At 42.3% G+C, this 19,655-nt stretch overlaps 1 protein-coding gene across 1 annotated transcript in view; it reads right to left on the bottom strand.

The window, feature by feature from the left end:
- KSR1 (kinase suppressor of ras 1) overlaps positions 1 to 19,655 on the bottom strand; it is a 75,130-nt gene that overhangs the window by 33,962 nt on the left and 21,513 nt on the right. The window contains exon 2 of the mRNA XM_049802451.1: positions 2,563 to 2,703. Coding sequence (XP_049658408.1) covers positions 2,563 to 2,703 — 141 coding nt within the window. The remainder of the gene's footprint in view (positions 1 to 2,562; positions 2,704 to 19,655) is intronic.

Raw genomic sequence — 19,655 nt, forward strand, 5'->3', positions numbered from 1 at the left:
GTCACAGGCAGCGTGCACAAAGCTAAGGGAAAACATTATATATTTCTTAATAACTAACCTATTAAAACTCCATCTGTCAGTGACTTCCATTTTGAAAGCATTCAGCTGAAATGCAGTTCACATGCTGTATGAAATCTAAGCAACAGCAGGAATGATCCCATGATACCTGTAACATTTCTGAAAGACAACTCATCACAAACGTCTCCCCTGCACTCTGCTGATGTCCATGCCACAAACACCAACAGTGGCTGCATTGCTATTTTCTAAGCAGTGAAATAACGGGACAAAAAAAAAAAATCACTGCAAGAACAAAGCAATTTGTTTATTAGCCCAGCTATTTCCATTTCCCCCAGATTACAGCCTGCTCCAGCATGCCTACTCAAAAATAATTTTAATGACCCAATGGGTGTTGCATTTCTCCTGTCCAGCTAATATAAATGCTAGAGAAGCTGTCTGCAGCTGCATGAAATGGATGCAGAACTTTTAAAAAATAACCATACACTTGGAATCACAGAGGAATTTAAATGCTCTGTACACCTCTTACATTTCTGTCCCAGTCAACAGAAAAAACACAGTTCATTACACTGGTCATTGCTTGGGAGGGGGTAGCAATCGAGCACGAATAAAAATAATAAACAGCTGGAAAATGTCCTCTTCCTGCCGTAGACCGAAACCAAATTTATTCACCCTTTTTAGTGACCACATATATGGAAGGGCAGACTCAACCCTGTTTGCTCCCTTAATTAGCAGGCTGTGGCAGATTTGAACTGTCCACCTCCTGCCCCCCTTCCTCCACCCCTTTTCTTCACCTCTTCCCTTCCCCCAGTTCTGCAGGCACCACAAAGGATTCAAAAAAAGAGCTACAAAGACATTCTTTTAGGCTCAGGCAATTCCAGTAACCTTAGAAACCAACAATAGTTGGGAGCCTGGCAGTTTGGCCACAGCAACAGACTGCTTTTCTGTTCTCTCATTGTCACTGCTGCACCTTTAGCTGTGCTACCCAAAACCTTGCTGGGCTGGAAGGCAATATCCAGCACCACATTCAAAATAAATAGTAGTAAATAAAAGGAACAACTCGGTCCTGAACTTATCCTATATCACCAGAGTCTGCTTAGTTACATCAGGACCAAGCTGGAATAACTTCCATGAAAATTTGCTGAATTTTTCACTCAGGCAGATTCCTGCTGAAGTCAAAGAAAATTTTTGCTTGTGTAAGGATCAAAGGAAACTGAATGAGAACACTGTGATCTGGCCTGCAGAGCCAAAAATGGGAAAAAGAATAGAAAAGGCCTTTTCTGCCTTGTTTAGCCATCAGTGGACTGAGCTCTACTTATATTGCCATTAACGTTACACTGAACTGAAGTGTCCCCAGTACAGAACAGAATGGGGAAGCCATGCACAGACCAGACCCAAGGGAACAATCCAATGTCAGTGCCCTGCAGTCCTGGAATTCCCATAATGTGGCTGGGATTTCAGGGTGCTCTCTCGCCCCCTGCAAAAAAAGTGTCAGAGACAGGAGCTGGGGGCCTTGGCTTATCTGGCCATTTCTGATTCCAGCAGAAGTGTCAGATTATTCTGTGCAGTAAAGAGGCTTCCAGTGATTTGCATGTTAAGAATTAAACTGTAAAGATCAGAAGGAGCCATGGTCTGCGAGCATGAACAGCTGATGCTGGCCACCACAAAGACCACCACAGGAGAATTATTCGTTCCATTCTTTTACACTGATGCAATGCTCTTTGGTATTAGTTTGAACCAGAGACTTTACTCATGGTGTGAGTGGGCGTGTATATAAAATGAAAAAACGTCTCTTGTTTCTGAGCAAAGACTCCCACCCAGTCAAAATCCAGATGAAAATCCCCCCTGCCCATTACTGGTTTACAGTTCTCTTGATTTTGTAGTCTGAGTGCTGTGTGAGGCTATACAGTTTCAAAACCATCAGTCTGGGACAAACTTGTAAACTCTGACCCCTTTTGCTAGTCTAAATTTAGAGAGGGACAGTGCTATTGGCTATTTTTGGATCTTTACTGATTTATAATTGTGGCATGTATGCTTTTAGAAGTAAATAGGCTGTAACAACTCAGCATTTTTGTCCATTTGTTGGATATGTCAGTGCACAAAATTGTAACTCTTGGTCCTTTTTTAGCTAGTACTGGACACAGAATATAGTATGGTACAGTACTATTATCTAAAAGGTAGTAAGTGATTAAGTTATGGCATCATTCTCAGGCCTAGCAGGCAGAAGGAAAGGAGGTCCTGGTAATGCAGGACCTTTGTCTCATACTGAGCAATAGGTGTGAGGTGTTGCTTCAAACGCTATTATGAGAAGATCCCTACTAACTCTGGGAGGAGGACAAAGTGAAGGGAGTGTTTCAGCACTCCCGCTGGGTGATCACTGCTTCTGGGAGAGAGGAAGCACGCTTTCCACCAAAGGTCCTTCTGTGTACCCATGCATTCCCACCTTGCCAGAAAGTAAGTTCAGGAAACTACCTTAAACCCAGCAGGCAGCTGGGAAGGTCTTGAAAAGGCAGGAATGTTCTGTTCTGAGGGTTGTCTTCCCCTTACCTGTACAACTTCTTTCCTCACATTGACAATGTCTAACCAGTCATTGAATCTTGGGTAGCTGTTGAGTTCTGCTGTCCTGTCATTCAGGGGCACACTCAGCTTACACTGCCGTTGTCTGTGGATGTAGTCAATCAGTTTCACCTGTTGGGATCCAGAAAGTAAACAGTTAAGTTCCTTGGGATATGTTGTCATCTCCCTGGGCAATGTTTGTACAGTACCTAACCAAAGGGGATGCTGGTTTGTGAGTGGGGCTCTTTCAGGATATAAAAATGACACACTCTTACAAGCACTCAGGGAAATTCATACAGGGAAGCATTTCCCTCACACCGAGCATCTTTACTCTTCAACATTTCAGAAGAAGACAGGACCTTGCAGGGCTCATCCATGCAGGGCTCTTCTCTAAACCCGTATAAACAGAAGTTCTGTGCAAAGGCTGGGTGTTGGGCCAAAATACAAAAGGGTGTCCAAACCATTTGAAACAATTAATTACATTCAGTTTAAAGGCACTGCACACGTACATGCAACCTCATTCTGGATGCTGTAGGTATTGCCAGTCTAACCTGCAGGACTACGTGCCCATTCATCCATTGGTCCTGTATATTTGTTATGTTCTCTTACAGCTAGCTTTCATTTGGGCTGGAAGATCAGTGAGGCAGGAATAGCCAGAGTACCCAAAGACTCCGAGGCCCATTATCTAATGGGCATTTCTATCACAAAATCAACATTAAAAACAATGATCTTAAAAGAACAAAAATTCAGGCAGCTGGACTAGATGATCGTCACACATCTTCTATTCTAAAGCTTTATCCCAAAACTTTTATCACCTGACCATCTTATGCCAAATGCACTACACAGGAACCGTCACTTTAGGCACAGAAAAATAAAATGACAAGAAGGAATATTATTTGTGCCTTATGTTTGCTTATCAAAAAGAAAATATTCTCAAAAGATTTCTCACTATGTCACACATTCCCGTGGGGCAGACTTGAGCTTCAAAACCTTCCTAACAAAACAATGCCTCAAAGCAAGTTAGTTGATCCGTGATTTATAAACCAAAACATGTTCTTAGTTAACAAATTTTAGCATTTGCGACAAGATCAGACTACAAATGTAAAGGAAAAAACAAACATGGATTCTTTTGACCACTGTTGTATCTCTCCTCTTAAGTTTCTGCTCAAAATATTTGCGTTCTGTGTATCTGAATGATGCTATACATGACTTGTATGCACAATCTGTGTTATACATGGGAAAGAGAATTAGATCATCTCCTCCTTCCCCAGATAAAGGATATGTCAGATATTATAGGGAAAAATAGATAATGTATTTGATCTCAACTGAATGACCACCATAGGGAGCATAATGCTTTTGGCCTGCTTATCAGTTTGTGAAAGCTACTACTTCACAGTAACTGTCCTAGAACAAATGCAAATTCTTCCTTGGCAGTATATGGGAATCACTGGTTTTGTTCAAGGGGGGAAATTCTTTCTCCCTCTCATCTTGTTTACTGTGACCCAGTCCTGCAAACGTATAAACATGAGGTTGATCCGTGTGCTCTTACACACAACCCTGTTAAATTAGCAAGGCTCTGCAGGGGATAATAATGGAACATGCATAATAACAGAAACACATAAACTAGCACTGAGCAGGAGGACCTGTACTTGCACAGGGGAACGACATGCTGCTATGTTATTACATTGCTAATGCTATTCTTTAAAAAATGGCTGATGAGACCATGTTTCTAGCTATGGCCACAATTTCTTGGGACTCAAGCCATTGTGGGCCTCAGTTTTTGCATATGGCCAAAGACTAGTAGTCAAGAGTAGGAAAAGCCCTGAAGGCCATCCTTGGCATGGCAACAGATTGCAGCAACATTTGACTGAAGTGCCCCCACCTCCATGTTGGAGTCTAGCATGTCCAGCTGACCGGGGCTGCAACTTCAAAACTAAGCTATTTCCATGTGAATGGAAGCAGCATATAGACCACTTGCACTGTAGCTGCAGCTGAAGCCAGTGGAAGCCAAGCAGCAGCAGCAGCCCCCAGCCAAAACACTACACTGGATGTTCCTTGGAGGTTGCCTGCATTCTAGCAGCAGAACCACCAGTTCTGTGTAACAAAGTAGGACAGCAGCTTTGATAAGGCATTTCTAGCTTGTGCTTTCCTGTAAAGTTAGCTGAGGGCTTTGTTTTATGAGCAATCTTGACTCCTCACAACTATCAAGTATAACAAGTTCCTCTGCCCACTCACTTCTGAATTCAGACAGTAGTGCAATGAAGTTTGAGATATATCAAAAAGTGGGTTAACACAAAAGTCATTCAAACTCTTCATGCAATGAATACAGAAATGCAAAGCAGCGCCACTCTTAGGAGAGTTGTGCAACAGAAGGACTGCCATGGTCTGAAGACTCAGCCATCCCTTTGCATTTACAGTCTGACCACCCAGCTGAAACCAGAGGAACCTTTTAACTGTAACTTCCTAACATGGCTTTGGAGCATAAGACCTAAAAGAAATTACCTTGGAAATCCCACTCAATCGTTCTCAGTCTCAGTACCTCTTTTTATAAAAAGGGGGTGATAGTACTTCCTTTTTTCCACCCTTTGTCTGCTTTCTCTAGTCAGACCCCACGCTGCAGAGCGGAGCAGGACAGGCCCCTGCAGGCAGCTGCAGTTCTGCCGAAGCCAGCTGGGCTCCGAAGGGGCTGGTGATGGGCTCAGCAGAGGCCTGGGCACCACTGACAGCCACGTGCCTGCACTCTGTGCCAAGGAGACACAAGTCAGCTCGCTCCCTCAGCATAGTGCCATATGCTGGTGTGACTATGTGACTTTTAAACACTGCTGCAGCTTGTTCTGCCTGTGCTTGTACTCTTAAACTTGCTGTCAGCTGTACTCTCCTACACAGTTGCACCTTCAGTTGTACACACCCCCAAATTAAGATGTCTCTGGAGTATGCGTGCTCTGTTCCTTCAGAGTTAACGCAGTGCAGGCAAGGGCCACATATGATGATGTTGGCTGGCTTAGTCATGACCTTCTGCTTTCTCACTGTCATACGTATTTTCCCATAACAGCCTATCCAGCAAGCTCTCCCGTTCATAGTCAGGTCAGAAATGAGCTTGGAGATGCTGTTCCAAATATTTTCCTGCTAAGTGCTTGGTTTAAATTTTTTCTGCTTCTCATTGTGTTTTTTCCCCACCTCATGGCTTGGCCAGCTGGCCCACATTAGACGCAGTGTGACTCTGCAGATCTACCTAGCCATTGGAAGTGAGTCTGTGCACAGCTATGGGTAACTCCCGTATTAGGGGGATGAGCTGGAAATACTGTCTCCTACAGTTAAAGCAATTGCTCCACAGTTTAAATTGAATGCTATCATGGATCTCGACTATGACTTTTGCCTATCTGTCCTAAAACCCCTTTTTTAACAGAAAAGACCTACATTCTCATCATTAGGGTTTCATTCCACTCAAGATACTTGGTTCTGTTCGTATTGCCTCCAAATGTATCATGTTTGCAACCTGACTTTTTCCCTCAAAAGACGTAAGGGAGGAAGAGATTAGAATGGGAAAGAGGGGCTTTGCTGCAGGTAAAGACAGGAACAGGATAGTCAAAGCCCTGACAGGGTAAGTGAGGGGAGCACATTTGCCTTACTTCTCAAAGAAGAGGGGATCTTGGCAACCCACAGGCTAGAACTGAGGTTAACCCAGAACAGAGATTGAGAATGGAGGCAATAGGAGCAATGAAGAACTGGTATGAATAGAGGGGGAAGGTCCCCTCATAAGAGGCAGAAAGAAGAGGTTTCAGGACGTTTGAGGAGTACTCAATAGCCCCCAATATGCCAGAACTCAGCCTACATAAATGAAAAACAGCTTCCCAGCTGTGCAATATATCTGTCATGGAAAGGAGAAGGAAGACAGAAATCACCCAAGCCTTCTCTTTTTCTGGAGGCCATTCCAAGCAAGGTTCAATGACGATATGCACTTTGATATACAAACTGCAACCACAAAATCCAGCCAAAGGCAAACAAGTCAGCTGTGCATTTGTAAGCCGCAGTATGTAGAATTCCCAGGGTACTGTGGTATGTTACTGCTTCTTCCCTCCGGGTCACCTCACCCCTTCCCCATTCCTGGGCATACCTCAAGGTTGCTGAGCACCTAGGGAAAGAAGCAAGATTGCACAGTGATTTTGAAACTGGTACAGCCAGCCGTGACAGGCCTATGTATAAAAGTAGCAGCTCAGCTCCTCAGTCTGATTGTAATCTGTTATTTTACTGTAGGACCTCCCATCAGGCAAGATTTATTTTCCTGGAAGAAGGATGAGATATCAGCACACTCTCTAAAGCTAGAGCTTCACGCTTAGCAATATGTAACACTAATTATATGCAAACACCGTAAAAGTAGCACATGACCCAGTATAAAGTGGGGAACTGCAAACACTGACAGTGGCAAGAAAATGCTGCGTTGAGGAAGGATATTCTTGAGGTACAATCACTATTCTTCCATTCCCCACAGAAGTTCTCCTCACCAATTTCAATGTAACACCACAAGCATCACATTTAATGAGTAAGAGAATGGACCTTGGCTCAAGCGAGCTGGACTCCACTCCTAGCTCTGCCACTGACCTGCTGTCTGACAGTGAGCAAATTAAATAATCTGTCTCCTCTTTCATCCTGCATGTGGCTCTGCCTGCTTGTACTGCATAAACTCCTTGGAGCAGGCACTGTCTTCAACTATTTTTCGTACGGCTGAAAAAAATATGGGTTTTTCACTTGACAAGTCTCATCTATAGCATAAACTCCTAAAAGGATACTGCTGGAAGGTACTCTATGCAGCACACATTTCAATGTCAAACTTCTTCGTTGCAATATAACAAAAATATAATTCTCATAAATGGAAAAGCAGTCTGACAGCACAGATCTGAGTATCTTAGATGGCCAAGTCTGGTTTTCCCATGATAACTCCTTTGCCTTTACTCTTCAAGTCCAAATTTGTTTTCCCCTAGTCCTATAAATAGTATATTTGCATTCTCTTCCCACCCTACATGCACCACGCTTCTCCCCCAGGATGAATTTCATTTTGTTATTTCCTGCGCAGACTTTTAACTAAACTACATGGTTTGGCTTTAATAGCTGAGCTGTTGCAAAACCCTTTTCTGAGAATATAATAAAACTTCTGGGTTCAGTGACGCACATAAAAACCCACAAACAACATGCAGGTCTCCGACCACAAACTAGACAGAAAGATAAAGCCAATAGTAAGCTATTCACCGCCTGCTTGCCAAACGGCACATCCCACTCATCACAAATGGCAAACCCCACAACAGAAACAGCGATACTCCAACTGCCTTAAACCCACAGAGATGGGAAAGAACAAGAACAGAGACAGGATATGGAGCAGCTGGAGTAAATCGCTGTTTACAGGGTGTGCTCCAGTAGAGCCCTCCTTCCCTCTGTCTGGTGTAGCTGATGGCCAGGACACCCAGTTCTCATTTGCTCCAAGAGCTGCACATGCTGCAAGGTATGCTCCTGGATGCACTTTTATCTCCTCCTTACAGCACTTTTAAAATTAATATCCCTTTACAACATATGTGAGAATTGGGCCCAACATGTTTAGTAAAAAACTACCAAGCTTGTACTTTTTTATTTATTTATACAAAATAAACAGCAGATCTCCTGAGATACAAGGTTGCCCATATCCATGACCTCAAGCCAACAGTTGGGAGTTTAAATGATGATGAACAAAAACCAAACACCCACAAGTTTTTCAGTTGCACTTCTGCAGACATGGCACAAGAAAGCAATGGCATCTGTAAAACTAGTTCACTGACATAAGGGTGCAAAATTCAGGAGTCCTTGGCAAGTAAGGAGATATTGCAAGGATGAGTTGGAAGAATTCAGTATTCAAACTGCAGCCCAAATATTTCTGACCTCTGGTTAATTGATCAGAAATCACATTCTAACTTAATTTGTCAGAGAATGTTAATAGTTATGGTCCCTAACAAGAGAAATTAAGTTTCATGCATTTGGGGGTCAACTGTCTCTCAGTTTCTTGTCAATTACATTTTATTCATGTTTAGAGAAGTGGCATCTTATTCCAGAAGTCATTAAAAGGCAAGCACGTTATACGTATTGTAGCTTTTGCGCTTGGCCAAAAACTAATCAGTTTTAATTCAGTGCAATTGATCCAAATAAACAGGGAGAAAGGAGCAGAGGATAGAAGAGTTTGCATTTTTCTGAAATCTTCCCTAGCTTATTCTCATGCTTTTAATCCATCTATCTTGAAATAACCTATAAATGCAGCAAGGATAGTCATTTTCAATTCACAAAAAAAGGGAAACTGAGGCACAGGATGGAATTTATACATTAAACAAGTTAGGGACAGCCAGAGGGACTCTGCTATACCGAAGTGCCAGCCAAGATTTCTTCAGAGTAGCAACAGTTTGAGACCAAGCTTGATTCAGTCATACATTTCACAACTAAATGCCATGTTTTCACACTTTCACAAAACTTACAATGTTCTGCTCACTGATGCCTACAACTTTTCTTGATGACTTGAAACATATGCAATGTTTAGAAGAGGGGGTTTTCCAATACCCAAACCAAACAATTTTCGTTATTTAACCAACAAATCGAGCAGATGTTCAAAAGCAGACCATATTTCTCCCATCCCAGGAGTTGAAATCTCATGGAGTCTGGCAGCACTTGAAAAGACAATAAATATGAACTTACACCAATACTTCCAAGCCCACCACCACTTACTGCCTTGCAATTTAACAAGCTGGTGGCTGAAGTTTTCAAAGGATCAGATCAATGTATGACCCAGCTCTTACATGTGGCTAAGAGAAATGCTAATAATCTATCTTCCTTCAGACAGGAATTAATCAGGAAGGAACTCCTCTATTAACCTCCTGCCAAGAACAGGACCCAGAGGGCAAGGGTGCACTCTCTGAAGCATCAGACAATAGCTACTGCTGTAGCAGGACACTGCACTAGCTGGATCAGTATCTCACACAGTGAGGGAGGTTCTGCATTTCTACCTCCAGAAACAGAAGACAAAACTTCTGAACTCAGAGTTTATCTGCATGGGACACTAGGGAAAAGTAAGATGAGTCATTTTAAGGCATCCACTGAAAGTAGATTCACTTCACACCTTTAGCTGACTCTCATCTATCCCTCTCCAGTGCCATTATATAGACAAACCCTACCGTCAGGCAAAAAAAATCTTGAGCAACCTGAGCACTGAAGAGAACATAAAAAGGTCAGAATCTGACTTGCCAAATTTGTCTCTGAAGTCATGCTCAGCAACCATGTGAGAAACTGATAAAGATCACAACAACCATTTGGAGACCAGCAGCAATGTGAGTGTACTTCAGGACACTTTTTTCAAAGTCATCTGAGTTAAAAAAGAAAAAAGGTGCAACTGAGCTGATCCATCCAAAGGAAAGAACTAGTATTTCGTTTTTACAGAGCAAGCTATTCTGTATGCAAGGCTGCTTGCTTTGAGGTATGAAAGCTGAGAGCTGGGGAAGAGCCTGTGATCTGAACAAGAGCTCAAAAAGCCCCCGTGCAGATGGCCAGCACACCGAAACACCACCTTCCTGACCTTGCCAAGGCAAGGCACGCACAGCACCTTGCTCATAAGTAGAGCCCAGCGATGAGGGTAACTGTTCAGCACTTCTGAGATATGGTTGTCACCATCCGCTCTTGCCTCAGATTCCCATCTTTGAAAAGACCATAAGAGCAGACCTTCTTCCACAGGTTTTGGAAAGATGATCACACCAGAGCTAATAAGTTACCTGGATACCACTGTAACAGGGCAGGAATACCAAATTGATGCAAAGTAGCAAACACCAAAGTAGTAGAAGTGCTGGTTGGTTTCTCCAGTTAGGACTGAAATGCAGCAACGCTGTGTCCAGAGCAGAACCTTCCCTGGTACGCAGTAATCAAGGCAATCACAGTTTGTGATCAGAGTGCTGTAGAGCCTGAACCAGAGGAGACCCAAAGAAATACACCAGGACGAAGTGCCCAACCAGAGGAGACAAGAATAAGGCTGAAGAATCATTATGCAGAAATAGTGCTGAGGTTTTCCTGGTCTGTCCTGCAGACTGTGCACAGAGCCAGGAGCAGATGGATGGAGGATCACAAGACAGCTTCTAGTCTGAGCTCTGCCAGGGATCTGCAGACACAGGGCAAGCCACTTCACGCATGCCTGTGAGGCCCACTGTTCACCGCTGTTCAGCCAACCATCCTGAACTGTTCTGATTCAAAGTAACAGTCTGCAATGCCCCTCAACTAACAACAAATCAACTGTCTTTGCAACTCCTGTACACCACACAACCCAACACTGAGCTGTTCCTTTTGTGAACTTAAGCTTTAAGCAGCTGACTCATTTGAATGCCCCCAGCTATCTGAATTGTTATCATCATCCGATCATAGCATCACCAAGCAGCATCTGAAGCCTCAGAAATTCTCATTTCCCTTCTGTCTTCAGAGAACACAGAGCTTCTTGTGCATATAGGTATAAAGATAGATTATAACAATGTGGGCTGTTCCCTTTCTGGTATAGGCTTTCTGGTATAGGGAGAACTAAACCAATGCCTGTTTTTGACTGGTTTAAAATCAGATCTGCCTGGTGAAATGGAGGGAGCAGGTCTGTACCCTTTTAACATGACATATGCTCATTTTGTAGTGCAAACTCATCCAAACCTGTTCATAGAACATTTCGTTCGACCACACAGAAAACCATCCTTCCCATCTGTGCTTTTATTAGGAACACTCAGATGATGCAGGATTCAGCTGGAGAGTCTTATAAACTCACAGACTTCAAAGCTACCTTGAATTCAGCATGGAATTCAAACAGCTCTTTTTGAAGGCAAGCACAAAAGCTGCACAGGAGCAAAATGCACAACCCAAAATAAGAAGAAAAGATGCAAATAAAGATTCAAGAAATTATTTGTATCCTAAAAAATGAGGTCACTATTTCTCACCCACATGGCTTTGCCCTCAAACCTACAGAACTGAGTCCACTAAAGGATGATATTTTGACATTTATCTTCACCAGCCATATATGAGTAAGGCCAATCTAGCAGATAAAACATTACAAAGAAATAACTGATAGCAGATTCCTTTGTTTATTTGAAATGGTATCTGAGAAAAGGAGCTCACGTACATGTCAGACACTGACTTGCAGTGTGTGAAATTCACATTCTCTTACTTGAGACCAGCTGACTCTTTCAGCAAGGAAGCGTGGCAGAGCAAGCAGGACTCCTGTCCAAGGTGTGAGGCCTAGCTTCTTGTTCTAGCTCTGCTAGAACGGTAGCCAGAGTACTCACTTCCTTGGGTCCGTTTCCTATCCACCTCTCCATTGACTACACAAGTGCAAACTAAGGCACCAGGTACGTAGATCACTGCTATGCTGGACAACAGGCACAGTCCCCTTTGAAAAAGACAGCTTGTAGAACAGTGTCACTGCTTTGAATGCCAAAACCAACTTACAAACATTAACATACTCACAAGACACCATGCAGTAACACCTTATTAAAAATAAGAAAGAGGAAGAAGGATTAAAAATAATTTGCACAAAGTGAACGAGCAATTCTTAAAACAGGTCACGGAAGACCTAACTTTCAGTCCTCAGATCTAACCACTAGATCGTGGCAGCATTGACTGCGATGGAGCTTCTCAAAAGCAGAGGAAATCAGGACAAAGACATGGATGGGAACAAGCACTCTGACAGCTGCACTCTGGGGGTACCACTCTGCAGGTCGCACCATGCACAGTGAGGTAGCTGTGCTAGCTCACATCACCTGAGGGTCTATGCATGGAGTTTCAATGCCAGCCTTACTTGCAGCAGTGTCCGCACAGAAACAACTGACAGCCTGCTGCTTCTGCAAAACCTGGGTGTCTGGGCTCACTTAAGGGCTTTTGGTTTTGCTTATAAAAGAAAAGGAAATAGTTTCTCAATGCATTGCTAAACAAACCCTGCAAAACAGGACCTAGCACAAGCCAGTAGAAAAAAAAAACACAGACAAGGTATGCTCTGGGGGGAAAAAAAAAAAAAGCCTTAAGAGAAATCAGTAAATAAAAGCACAGAGAAGTAGAGGGATAGGGAGAGACGGAACACCACATGGATGGATTTTCCTTTGAACCTTCAGCCATGCCTGAGGCTGACACAATAGCCACTGCCCAAACACTACAGTATGTTAGTTTTGCTTTGTCAGATGATGCAGACAGCATCATTTCTGGGTCACTTGGAGGCCACATACCACCCCTTTTCTCTCCTCTCCTTCCTTTTTTCACAATCCCAGTGACTGAGAACTGTGAACACTCATCTGAGGCCTCCCCAGCTAAGAGTGGGAGTGAGAAGATGAAACTGCACAATCAAGTGGTTCCCTGTGCCTGATAACATGATTCTCTTCAAAGATTGCATCCTGGAGGGGTATCTGAGCCTAATGCAGCTACAGGAACAGTCCTCTGCTTAAATATCAAAGATTTCACACCCACTGAACACTAAAAATGAAAGCCCTCCCCGTTCCTATGTAACCTGAGGACATGCAACTGCAACAGAATGATTGAGAGCACTCTGCAAGACTAAGAATTGTACTTACCATTTGCTGAGTACAACCCTGCTGCTGCCACATCAGATCTGCAGCTCAACCTCCTTTCAGCTCAGACTTCTCTCCAGCACCCATCTAGCTTCTTTAGCTCAACCATGCTTCATTAGGCTTAACTGTATTTCCATATGGAACACAGGAAGAGTAATACTTCCTCTTGCACAAAGCATATACTGAAGGGTATCATTACTCCAAACTGGCCTACAGACCTGTTAAGGTTTCCTCTCCGCTCATGAAATTAGTGCACGTGCCATTTAGCAGGCTTATGGATTTACCCTATGAAGAATACTTCTGTCCAGGCACAGCACAACTCCTGTTCTCACTCATTTGATTCCTTCCACAGGGTCCCTAGATCCTCCATCTGTTCACATACAGCCAAATCTCAAACAGCTCAAACAGAGTGATCATCTGGAAGAGTATCACCATCAGTCCAGAACCTGGTCCTCAACAGCTAAGGCTTCACAAAGCCTAGTTCAACAGTTTTGACCCTCAATCAAGGTCTTCAACAATAAGTTAACAAAGCACGTGTCAGAAATGGACCAGGCAGAGCTACTCGTGCCTTTGGCAAGACAGCAAAAAGGATCTCCCAAGATCTGTTCCAGGGATTCTACATTGGCCGAGACGCTGACTCTCACTGTAACAGCACTGAAAGAAATCTGGAGAGCCTCAAGAAATCAAAGACTTCCATCTCCCTGCCCCAAGCAAAGATCAGCCCTGAATAAATCTTTCTTGACAGCTGGGGAAACCTAGGCTCAGATTCCTCTCCTTCCTATTTCTTGCACACTCCTAAGCAAACCACTGCAAGCCAGATCCTGTGCAGACTTCAATAGTGACTTAGGAGCTTACATACTTTGATGGTTCCGCATCTCATAGCCTTCAAGGCTCAGTTCCTGGTTTATTAGGCATTCGCAGTGCTACCCTACTTCACTGAGATGGGGAAAAGGGAGGAGTTTGTAAGGTGCTCAGACCCTAATACAACACAGGCTTCTCATAGTATTGCACGTAAACAATTACTTGCCCAACTTATCTGCTGTAGCCAATAGTTATACAGAGGTGAATGCAGCCTGAAGATAACACCAATACTACACTTCTCCCTATAACTAGAATTGCTCAGTGTCCTGGCAAATCAATTGTCTCTCTCCTCCCATAAAGAAAACAACTACCCCACATCCCCTGCTGGTTTTACAATGACTGCAGCCAGAAAGCAACAAGTGACAGAAGACTACAAAAGGTTCATAACCTGGAGAGGAAACACCAGGCCATGTTTTGGGGATAGAGGTTGTGTTACAACTCACGGATCTCTCTCTAAAATTCAAAACTGTAAGTGCCTTTACAGATAATATCCTCTTCATTTTTATGATTGCACTAATCATTCTCACACATCTGTAAAAGAACTCTCAAGTATATTTGATTGTATGCTGGGGGAGGTAGGAATAAAGAAACCAACAGCGTATGCACGTGTAAACTTGCAGCACAAATAAAGAAGTAGAGTTTACAGCAAGAAATATAAAGCCAGACATTTCCTTCAGCAAGGTCAGGAAGGGAATGACTAATTCTAGGTCCTCGTCATATTCTTGCACTTCCCTTTCCTCTTCACTGCAAGCCTTATCCTGCAAGGTACTGAGCACCCACAGCTCAGAGTGAGGGACCAAGGGGCAATACCTTGGATGTCTAGCCTGAGAGCTCCCAGTACTCTGTCTGAAGGGACTGAGCTCCTTTAATAAAGCCCAGGATGCTGTCCCTAATCCCAAAGGTTTTTTTCACATTTATATGTCCCTTGCCTTCCCAAGCATCTCCCTTTTGTCTTACACATTTCTGTTTCTGTAGCCTCAATAAAATAAAATACATTCACAAACCTCCTTTCTCCTTCATTCCCTCAGGTACTGGCTGGGGAATGAGACAGATTAGCAGCTTGTTCTCTGCAGCACTTGGACTTACTAGCAGACCAAGGGAAAGAAACAAAACACAACAAATCAAATCTTTTGCTTGTTTGACTCAATTATTTGAGCACTTAAGGAGTTACATCTTCCCCTCCTCCCTCTGACACACACACTTCCCCAAACTTCTGCTGGGCTGGGCTTTGGGGAAGAGGTTTATCCTGAAAAAGTTTAACTCTATGTAGGAGCAGGTTGCAGGTCTTAGAGCTGAAGTCATTATGTCTCTGCACCTCGGGAAATCTTAGCTAAGAAGCCTTATTCTGTGAAATGCTCCAAATTATTAGCTTTCCACTAGAAAGAATGGAGCTATTTTGGCAAGGACTGGAGTGCGTGAGAAAGCTGCCATGGCTCACTGCTCACATTTTGTTTTTCCAAAAAATCTCTTTGGGGCTCTGTCTTACTGGTTAACATTTGCCTATAGCAACCACATGGGGTTTCAATCATTAGCTTAAGTACAAATATAGTACACCTGAATCCAGATTCCCACCCCACAAAGAACATTTTTTCTTTGTAACTCTGAGACTTTCTTCTAAACCAGGTTGTGCCCACTTAGAAAGTGAAGGAAAATATAGTTGCTGACCTAGTAATTGTTGTATGAGGAAAAATACACAGGAGACTGATAAGCAACAATTGGCCATACAACAGCCAGTGCTGCAACAGCTATTTGGCATCATACAACAGCCTGGAAAGATTTTAATCAACACTTGAAAAATGATCACACACACGTACAAATACAACAAGCTCCAAGTTTAGCATCTTTAAGCCAGATACAATATCCATTACTTTTGTTAATTTCCAGATAATCCACACAGCGCATCTGTCTCTGTGCCTAGTCAGAAAAGGAGGTGGGGTTTTTTGGGTTGTTTTTTCTTTGGTTTTAAGAGAAGTGTATTGTCAAATAGTTTGTTAAAACCAAGACTTTTCCATGAAAGCGGTCAAGTTTCTCATTTTCAAAGCATTCTATGAAAACAAATTGAAGTTCTCAAAACAAATTTTTCTAATACAAACCTGCATTTAAAAAGACTCCACTTCTGCATAAATGTATAATGAAAGGAAATGTGCCAGTTCAGGATCAGAATTTAAGCATTTTGCATGTGTGTCCAAAAATTATATGCAGAAACTGCAAAAAATCTGAGCTTGACTTTTCATTCCAATTGGGGATTGGAAAAAGCTCTGTGGAGCAGGGAAGTTCTCACATTTGCCATCGCTTCCACCCAGAACTACTGATCACTCCAAGATGCAGAAAACAATCCCTGAGTGTCAGCCTGGAGAAATGTTTCTACAAAGTGATTTATACACTTGTTCACCTTCATTCCATTTACCTGCTGAGCTCTGCAATTTTTTACATCTTTCACTTTTCATGCTATACAGTCTCCTTAAGAAACACTCTTCAGAATACTTCATCACCTCTTTTGCATTACATGTGCTTAGCTAGATCCCTTTTGTCTTGAAGTATCTCCTCTGATTATCCACTGCAGAGTAAGTTCAACAGCCTCTGGGGTTCAGGATTTCTGCTCAATCTCTTGCTCAGATGACTGCATCAGAGGAGGGACTCCGCTGAGTGACAGTGACCAGAACCAAGAAAAAAAAAAAAAAAAGACTGCTTATGAGAAAATAAAAAGCCATTGTAACAAGCCTGTATGCTATTTTGTAATGGAAATACTCCCCTCCTAAGGAGCAGAGGAAAGACAAAGGGATTCTATGTTGTATTTTTCTGCCTGCAAACTGACAGTTCCGAGTGCTGGATACAAATTCATTCCTTAAGCTTTGAAATTTTTCACTGCAGCCAACCAACTCTTCATCGTTATACAAAGATCACTCGTGGTTTTTTCAGACTCCTTTCATTTACAGTATTTAATCTTGATCTTTCCAAAAGGGACATGAATAAGTTAGGCATCACTGAAAATACTAACTTTGCTAGGATGCTTTTGAACACTGAAATGCCACACCCATACAATCAAAGACTCTAAATGCCATTGATCCTCTACTACACCTCCTGCTAGGTGTGATGTAAAACACTGTTGGGAGTAATTCTTCCTACAGCACTCCTCCAGAGTAACAAGGCCAGAAATACAGCAAAGGCCTACAAACATTTGAGGGATCTAGCAGTGCCGCAGATAGCTTCTTACCTATCTTATAGGCACAAAGTCAGTGCCCGCATACAACTTTCCTAATATCTGGCTTTTTTGAAAATGGAGCACCTCAGCTCTCCTTCCAAACCTCAGCTGTTCTGAGGATTTCCACAGATACAAAACTTACATCTGCTCAGCCATCATGTGATGAGTGAACAAAATAGCAGGATTCCCTAAGTATCAGCACTTTCTTTACTATCCAGCTTCTGAATCTAAAACATCTTAAAACAAAAAGCTTTCCACCTCCATCCTTTCTTCATAGTCTTACTTCTCTTCTGCGTTTTGGCAAAGGGAATTTATAAATTCAACCCCGATTGTTTACAGTATGATCTTGAAAGTGCAAATAATGAGCAGCAGACTATTACTAGCTTTCCAGCTGTGACCCAATTCAAAGAATACTGAAGTTATCTGAAACAGATTTGCCGGATTCACTGATTTCCCAGAATGCTGGATTAGGTCCTGTTGGTGTTGTCTGTTACCCTAAGAGTACAGTTACATTAAAGCCTTGTGCTTGGTTAGGTTAGAAACACTGGCATTTCGTAGCTCAATACAAGCAGTTTGGCTGCCCAAGCTGGTCCTCAGCCTACTGTTTCATCTTCTGGAGTCCATTTTCATAACCTGCCTGCAAAAAAACCTGCATGTTGAATCTTGTCTCTACAACATTGCCAATGCCAATCATTTTCTTCAATTGATAAGAGAAAAGGAGAGGACTGAGCAGTCACCCAAAAATAGGAAGCTATAGCATTACTTCTTCCATTTTGATTACTCAGCAGCTGTTCTTAAATCAGTTACTCCATTTTTAAATGCACCTGCCAAAACCTGATTTTGCAGGACATGCATCCACCCACTGAATTCAGCAAGGCAGCTGCTGCTACCCCCTTGCTTCAGTGAGAAAGAGCATGGCATTTTAAGTAAGCCTCACTACTTCAAACTGTAACACAGCATCAGATAGAGCAGTGCTGCCATACGTGGTTGAACAACTACTCGTTCATACCTCTATCAAGCTGAAATCTGTAAGGGCAGGATTCCCAGGGATTCTGTTACTGAGTTGCTTTTGAGGTCTGCTGCAGTAAAAAAGGGCAAATCTACCCTCATGAAGGAAAATACTATTTCTAGAACAGCCACAGTTCTTAAAAACTCAAGTTTGCCATGTATATTACAGTCACCAGTGCCAAGGCTCGATGTTCTGTTCTGATGAGACAAGCAGACTTTGCTCCAAGCTACTGCTAACAGCACTACTTCCACTGAAACTTCTCAGCAAAAAGCAGTGGATTCTCTGAATGCATCCGAGTATCATTGGAGAACAGGTGACAAGCCATATAAAAGGGGGAAAAAAACAAAAAACAATCCACATAAAAGCTTTTATTTCTTTATGTAAAGATGTTTGTACTGCCAACAGTTTAAGTCTAAGAATAATTTAGCATCACACAGCTGAACAGACTTCAGCTCCTGGGATTAGATTCCCTATTGCTATGCCTCTTTCATCCATCATGCACTTTTTTTATACTAGCATGTAATACACCAGTAACACACTTCTCCAGAGCGACTAAGAGGTATGCAGCTATAAAACCTTTGGGACCTGCCCTGTAACTGGATTCTAAATACGTAACCCATTCAGAAAGAAAAAAGTGTTAAAAGAAAATATTTTTTATTTACACCATAATTGATATCAAATATTCTCCACCACTCCATATTAGCATTTGTTTCTAAGAGATCACATGTTGACAATCAGAAGATCTTTGCACTACACAATGAATCAAAACACTCTGATAGACATTGTCCTTCCATAGTTTCCCAAAGAATACTCACCTCAAATGTATAATTATTAATATGGGGTTGGGGGCTTCTGTGTTGTGGGGTGGGGGTTTTCTGCAGTGAAAATGGAGGAGGAAGATGGCTGAGAAAACCATGTGTTTAAAAAAAAAAATAAAATAAAATATTTCAACTATAGGAAATTGCTTAACTGGAATGTGGCAACTTGCCACATTCTCTGCAAGTGTCTTTTAAAACAGCAAAACAGCTTTATTTTAACAAGCTGCTATGAGACTGCATTTTGGGATTGTCAGAAAGAACACAATACTCTAAAACCTGCTCTGTTCAAAATGCTTTGAACCTATAAAGCAAGCTTCCTTATTTTAGAATTTAAGAGGAATAAAGAAAAACTTTGGTATGTTTTGCCATGCAGTGGGGATGAGAGATTTCAAGTTTGCTCATCAATTGTAGAAAATGCTTCCAGAGCGCTATGTACAATGCACTGAGGCACAAAATAAAGGAATGAAAAATCTTTGCAAGCATAACTGAGATTCATCTGCCAAGTAGAAAGCAGGTCACCCACAACTCAGCTCTAGAAAAGCCTCCTAAAACAATTAAAAAATAAAATAGAGTCAATGGATTGTATGAGTTTTCTTTACCTTTCCTCTAGGTCT

Source organism: Accipiter gentilis, chromosome 6 (genome assembly GCF_929443795.1).
Source record: "Accipiter gentilis chromosome 6, bAccGen1.1, whole genome shotgun sequence".
Classification (NCBI taxonomy): domain Eukaryota; kingdom Metazoa; phylum Chordata; class Aves; order Accipitriformes; family Accipitridae; genus Astur; species Astur gentilis.